This window comes from Hippocampus comes, unplaced genomic scaffold, assembly GCF_001891065.2.
Source record: "Hippocampus comes isolate QL1 unplaced genomic scaffold, H_comes_QL1_v1.1 scaffold110, whole genome shotgun sequence".
Classification (NCBI taxonomy): domain Eukaryota; kingdom Metazoa; phylum Chordata; class Actinopteri; order Syngnathiformes; family Syngnathidae; genus Hippocampus; species Hippocampus comes.
In genome coordinates, this window is record NW_017805498.1 from 903,363 (window position 1) to 910,307 (window position 6,945).

The 6,945-nt window shown below is 43.3% G+C and overlaps 1 protein-coding gene across 6 annotated transcripts in view; it reads left to right on the plus strand.

The window, feature by feature from the left end:
* rif1 (replication timing regulatory factor 1) overlaps positions 1 to 6,945 on the plus strand; it is a 32,889-nt gene that overhangs the window by 16,261 nt on the left and 9,683 nt on the right. For all 6 annotated transcript variants that reach the window (XM_019876916.1, XM_019876914.1, XM_019876913.1 and 3 more), the window contains exons 16-26: positions 291 to 377; positions 447 to 520; positions 1,409 to 1,589; positions 2,253 to 2,360; positions 2,431 to 2,580; positions 4,580 to 4,679; positions 5,488 to 5,777; positions 5,839 to 6,041; positions 6,166 to 6,259; positions 6,329 to 6,460; positions 6,543 to 6,685. In XM_019876916.1, coding sequence (XP_019732475.1) covers positions 291 to 377; positions 447 to 520; positions 1,409 to 1,589; positions 2,253 to 2,360; positions 2,431 to 2,580; positions 4,580 to 4,679; positions 5,488 to 5,777; positions 5,839 to 6,041; positions 6,166 to 6,259; positions 6,329 to 6,460; positions 6,543 to 6,685 — 1,562 coding nt within the window. The remainder of the gene's footprint in view (positions 1 to 290; positions 378 to 446; positions 521 to 1,408; positions 1,590 to 2,252; positions 2,361 to 2,430; positions 2,581 to 4,579; positions 4,680 to 5,487; positions 5,778 to 5,838; positions 6,042 to 6,165; positions 6,260 to 6,328; positions 6,461 to 6,542; positions 6,686 to 6,945) is intronic.

The window sequence follows — 6,945 nt, forward strand, 5'->3', positions numbered from 1 at the left end:
AAAAACTAATTAAAATAAAATAGTTGGTTTTAGTCAATTGAGATGCTCCCAGGTCGCGTTCAACGTTCGGAAACGTTGACATTAAGATACAAGCCCTTTTTTGTGGAGCCAGAGTGCAGTTGGATTGCGAACTAGTCTTAAACTAATAAATCAATTGGATTGCATGTCTAGAAATATACGGAGATTCCGTGAATAGACAACGGGATCCACAGGGAAAAAAATGTAAAAAGGGGAACTTGGAAATATCAAATGTACAGGTGCTCACTGTATTTACATCTTGTTCTCTTCAGGTTCTCTTCGAGAGCACCGTGAAAGGCATCTCCCCACGTGTACTAGGCTCCGCCTCCTACCAAGTGGGCAAGATGGATGTGCTGAATGTGCGCTTCATGCTCTTCTCTTCACTAATGCCATGATGGAGACATCTGACCCTTGTTGTTTCTTCCTAGGGAACACCGGCACTGTTCCTCATTCTGCTCCTCTTTGACAGCAACATGCTGGCGGCCTACATCGAAGACGCCAGGTGACTTTAGTGTCTTTTTCTTTTAAGCGCTGTGATTGAGTCTTTTGTTTCACCACTAATAATTGCTGTTTGGCGGCATGCAACTGTGCGGTCATATTTTCATGGGTTAGTCTCGTTTCGTTTGTCTACCTGTAAGTGGTTCACAGAATCTCTCTTAGTGATACTCAATATGTGGTACCTGGCGTAGGTCTTCGCAATGAGTGCTTGAAACATCACATCTCCCAGCCTTGCTGTGTTCCAGTTGAACACATGGAAACCAGTGGGTAAATTTGGTTGGTAGTACAGTGTTTTGTTTTTCTTCATGTACAATCCATATTTTACTTTTCAAGGAACACACTACATATTTTAACTATTGGAGGGGGGGCGACTGGCCGATAGTCATTCAGACCTGTCGCTGTGGAGGTCTTGAGTACGACAATGATGGAGGCACTCTTCAGGCAATTTGGGACAGGCTCAAAATTGGAGCGAGGTGTTGAAAATGTTGTCAGCAAGTAAGGGGGTACAGTCAGGGCCTGCAGCTTTGTGAGGGTTGATCCTTTGCAGTGTTCTCACATCTGCAGGTGAAATAATGAGGGGCGTGTATCGGAGGTGGTATGAGTATGGTGATGTTATAGTCCTCAAAGAAGGCAACTGGCAGGGCGGGGTCTGTTGAGCATTTATGCATTCTTGGTGTTGTCGTTTGTGATGCCCGTAAGGCCTTTCCATGTGCTCCGAGGGTCATTGGAGGTGAATGGCCCTGAATTTTCTATTCCATATTTCTGGCTGTTATTGTGGTACTTGTTTGGGGTTATACCTTGTTCTAAAAAGTTTTAGAACCACTGTTTTGAGCTAGACGGATGGATATTTTTGTTTCCCCGGAAGAAACATTTTATTTCTCTGTGTGTGCAGGTTTTATCAATGCCTCCAGACACTCGTGGGCTGCAGCTTGTCGGGCCCCACCTCCCCACTAGCCTTCGCCGAGGCAGTGTTGGCCGCGGCTGGCTGCAGTGCCGCCTCAGTGCAGAGCAAGGAGCACCTGTTGAGGATGTGGAGCGTCGTGGTCGCCCCGCTCACAGACACAATCACACAGGTACACTGGAAAAAAATCTTCAAGGCCCCACTATCATTAAAAAAAAAAAACTTTGTCATTGTTTTTGGTTTGCAAGATAACTTGTCTTTTTTCCATATTATTTTCATTGGTCATGAATACATTTTGAACAGTCTTTATTCTAAAATATTCAATCTGTAAATGAGCTTTGCTCCGCTTGGAACTTGGTTCTCCTCAATTCAATGTAGAAAACAATTTTGCTCTGATTGGTTAGTTTCTGATATGGGTGACTTGTGGCCATTGTGTCTCTTCAATGTGTTAGCTCCAATTCAATTTTGGGGGGCTTTGACAAAATTTTGCCCAGTCTTTGTTTTTGTTGTTTTTTAGTTTTATTTTTTTATTATCCACCAACACGTTGAGCCTGACTAACCTGTGGGGCTGCGTATCTGTGGGGCTGGATTTGTGAATGGATGATGTTGAGAGAACTTCCCACTGACACTCGCAACAGACTTCTGCCCTCCGTCATGGAAGTTCAGCAGTCTTGAACAACATTATACATATAAGCAGTAGGAAATTAAACAGTTGTATTGACTGTCAGCCGTGGAGTGACAGCTCAACACAAACATACATAATGTAAACAATTGAGAGAGTGGCAATGTACATTGTTGGTTTCAAATTGTGAAAGTGTTTTAAATCTCGTTGCAGTCTAATGAAGTCAACCAAGGGGACGCCCTGGAGCACAACTTCAGCGCCGTCCACTCTGCCCTAATGTTCCCCATCACTCACCTGCTGAGTGGCTCACCTCAGCAGCAGGTTTGCATTCACAAATGTTAATTCATCACAAAATTTGTTTTGAGAGTTTCCTAAAGACTCTCCTTTACAGGCAGCCCAGAAGTCCATGCTGTCTACTTGGTCCAAACTGTACAAGGTGTTTGCACGCTGTTCGGCTCTGGTGGTTACCGCAGAGGAGAATGTCTGCTGTGAGGAGCTCTGTGTTAAAATGGCCGCCGCGGTGGATCGAGATACTCTCACAGTAAGAACATTTACGCTATTGTCGACGAGGGGAACTTTGTGAAGCCGGCCGTGGCGACAGTCAACTGACTTTTAGTCTGACAATCTGAAGCAAACGGGGAACATGTACATGCCTATCAGAGTATGTGTTACAATAGTAGGCAGACGTATTTGCCATAAATGCAAGAAGTATAACAATCTTGGATATATGATGAGGATGACCATGTCTTCACCATAATGGCTGACTAAGTTGTCTTGGTGAGTTGGAGTCACTCACATGTGCTTGTAGATCACTAAATAGATTATTTTGCAATCAAAAGCCATTCAAAGGTTTTAGCTGATTTATCGAATGATATCACTGTTCAGATGTTAAAGGATTTAATGGGCTATAGGATTATGGGCATCATCTCTACAGTCTTGAGCGTGTTCTGCCCCAGGTTGTGTTGTCCGCTCTAGCTGCTCCAGTTCCAGTTCCTGTCATTATATTATTCTCTCTGATGAGGCCGATGACTGTTGTGTTGTCTGCAAACTTAAAAGGAGTTTGACAGCTGGGTGTGCTGAGATGCAGTCATTCATGTAGAGCAGGGGTGTCAAACCCATTTTCGTCGCGGGTCATATTTTAGTTACCGTTTCCCTTGGAGGGCCATTAGGACTGAAATCAAAGAAGGAAGTTAAGAATAACTGTTTATTCAACTATTGTTTAAGTGACTCTAATCAGAGATGAAAGTCCTCCGGATTTTCCCGGGATTCCGGGTTTTCCAAATTTTTATGAAAATCTCTCCGGAGAATTGAGGAAAATTTGCCTAAAATTAATCCGGATATTAGTTGACAACATTGAACAAAGACGCGTTTGAGTTCGTTGTTTTGCTTTCACGAGCGTAGCCATGTTGAGACACTAACACTAGTAACGGTAAAGAGATTTTCGTCTCTTTATAAACACACTTGCTAAACGCCATTGGAACGAATAAAAGACACCGTGGACAAGACAGTTGTAAAAAATATATTTGGACAAAAAGGGAAACACACAGATTTGCAGAAAAACGTGTCCGTCCGACTTAAGAGTGTCGTCTCGGCTGGCGTAGCTTAGCTGTTGTCGTGTGTGACGTCGGGTGTGTGTCGTCGTTGCGTCGGTGCTGATTGGTTGAAATCAAAAGACGTGCTTGCGTACATGTTCGCGCTGAAGCACGCACAGCAGGGAGCAGCGGACTATCTACTGCTGAGGCTCTTTTCGCCTGAGTGGCGTCGCCGCAACAGTAATACCCTCGCCTCGCATTCTCATGGCCTCACCATTTCTCGGAGATTTTGAAATTTCGTCAAGAACGGAAGCCACAAAGGGTGCACGTGTGCACACAAAAGGAAGACTAATCATTGAATGTCGAGTATTTGAATAGCGTTTTGTGTAAACTAATTCATGCGTGATCTGCCACGTGTGTGTGCGCGCGTGTGTGTGTGTACATATATATAATTTTTTTTTTTTTTTCTCGGGATTTTCAGAAAAGTCCACTTTCATCTCTGTGTAATGAGCTCTTTGGCAACAAGAAAATGCTTACAATATCTCTCATATGAATTTTTGGTATATATTTTAGCAAGCGTCATGGACGTTGGCATGTTTGATTTGCTTTCGCAGGCCACATAAAATGATGTGGCGGGCCACATCTGGCCCCCGGGCCTTGACTTTGAAACCTGTGGTGAAGAGGGAGATCCATAAAATATTTGGTTATGTAAGGATTATTTTGAAATTGATCTTATCACCACGTTGGCTGCGCGTTACTGTCATACATAGCATGAACAATTGTTGCTGCGGTTGGCTTGACTTCTTTTTCGTGACAGTGTCCACAAAAATAAGTAGGTACTTGAGGCAGAAAAAAATGCCTCGAATTTTTAAGAATCCAAGTACTTGAATTACTCAAGGTTTTGTTTCATCCCTAAAACATGTACACATAATATATTTAATAATTTTAAACCCACACCTGAGTATTTATGTGTATACATTTCCTTTTAACAATTGTTTTTTGGTTAAGGTTCCATCCATGCTGACAACTGTTGCCTGCATCCTTCAAGTCATGGTGGAATGTATGGACTTCTCTCCCTACACATCACAGTTCCAGCAAAAACTCAAGTGTAAGTCCACTTATTTTTAGACTTAATATGTACAGGATTTTCAATCATTGATCAGCGAGTTAAAAAAATAGATCTGATCACCAAATGGAACCAATATTTATTTAAATAAATGTTTATTTAGTACACATAGTTGTCTACTGTTTACAAAGTAAAAATAAAATTCTTCTCAAATAGTTTTGCCCATGTTTAAGAATCTTGAGGAAGGAAAGGGTGGCAGTGAAATATTTAATCGACCAGAACTTGATTTTGTTTTCTCCCCCCAGATGGTCTTTACGCCTGCTTGAGTGGTGTTGAGATCGATTTTGTCTGAGCTGTCGATGCCTTTGATACCTCAAACGTCGATTCTCAAAATAAACACTAAATATATTTGCTACAGTACCTCAAATGACTGAAGTATTTGCCTTACTATACCACAAAGGAAAGCGGTACGTGTGTCTGTTAACAGACTCGCTCAACCACCACACAGGCTGAGCGACACAATCTACGCGCAGCAAAAGAATCTACCAGTAGTCGCCAAAATTCAGGAAAACAGAGACCCAATTGGAGTGAAGGTCATTTAGGGTGCGTGGCAGTGTACACGACATGTGGCTGTAAAGTCTCAATTCACCGATCTGATCAATGTTAAGGTTATCAATTGCATCGGTGAGTTACGACTTTACAGCTGATTACAAAATGTGCAAACTATCGTCTGATCTGATAGAGTGGGTGAGTTCTGTTACGGCGAATTATTTTCAGTTTGGACAATTTAATTTACACTTTTGTCTTGTGATAGCAAACTGGCCGAAAAACAAACTTCCTCCTCTTGCAGCTCCTCACACTCCAGTAAACTGGACCAAGAAGAGAAGCAAGGCTCTTGGCAACCTGTCCACCTTCCATTCCCTGCTGGTTCAGTGTCTGGATGTTTACCTGGCAGTGGAGGATGTTCCATCAGAAACCACGGGCATAGCCCTGCTCTCTGTCTTGTCTGCCCTCTTCACCAACCTGGTGCTTGCTAACGCTGTAAAAGAGGCTCTGACCGCCCTCATTCCGCATCTCGTTGGTCTCTACAAGCAAGCAACCTGCAAGCCCCCCAGATTTACAACACAGATTATGACCAAAGTGGGTTCTCTTTGTCTTCTCTCAAAGTTGAATTAGTATAATGAACACTTTGCCCCTGCAGATGGAGAAGCTTCTGGGAGAGGTCTTAGTCTGCATTCAGAGCTGCTCCAACTTGGCCACTGACAATGAGCTCCTGGCTCTGCTTTCACCGTTGCTCTGTGTGCTGTTCCCACACAAAATCAAGCAGCACCGCACGGCTGTCACCCACTTCTGGAATTCCACCTTTGCTAATGCGGTCGGCCTCATCTACCCGGATGAGCTCAGGTGAAGACCACCACCTCTTATTGTCATTTGGCAATCAGTCATTAGAGGTTACTTTGGAACCATTAGCTGCACCTGACGTTTGGCCCAGGTAACTGCAATTTGTATTCACCGGGTTTCTTCACAGGCCAGTTCTGAGCCAAGTGAAGCAAAATACTCCCATCATTCTTCCTGGCTTTGAGACAATTAATTTGGCCGACGAGCTCAGTGGACAGTATTCCGTGAGTCATCCTGAATTTTTGCCCCGCCCCCCTTCTAGTGTTTCTCTTACATGCATTTATTTTCTTCAGAGGGAGAATTCCCAGTTAGAAACCAAACTCAGTGGTGTGACAGTTGCCTCTACTACGAAGAGGGACTCTCTGCTTGTAGAGAGGGAGGAGCTGAGTAGACGAAGCTCCTTGAGAACCTCCAAATCTGTTTCTGTAAGTTGCACATCATGTCTGAAGTTGTGCCGAAACTTTCTTCTGTCCTTTTGCTTTAAAAAATTACCAAATTTCCTGGCAGACAAAACTGGAGTTTGGCTCCATCAAGGTTCCTCGCAGGGAAGTACTGGATGAGGAGGCCTCTGTTGACTTTGTCTTCATTCCACCGGAAGCAAAGGAGAGAGTTTTAACAGAACACCAGAAGGAAGTTAAAAGGACCAAGAGGTACAGTTTGTCATTAATTCAGAGATGAAAGTCCTCCGGGTTTTCCCGGAATTCCGGGTTTTTCAAATTTTTATGAACATTTCTCCGGAGAATTGAGGAAAATTTGCATAATCCGGATATTTGTTGACAACATTGAACGAAGACGCGTTTGAGTTCGTTGTATATTGCTTTCACGAGCGTAGCCATATTGAGGCACTAACACTAGTAACAGTAAAGAGATTTTTGTTTGTGTAATAACGACAGAAGGCATGATGGCGTTT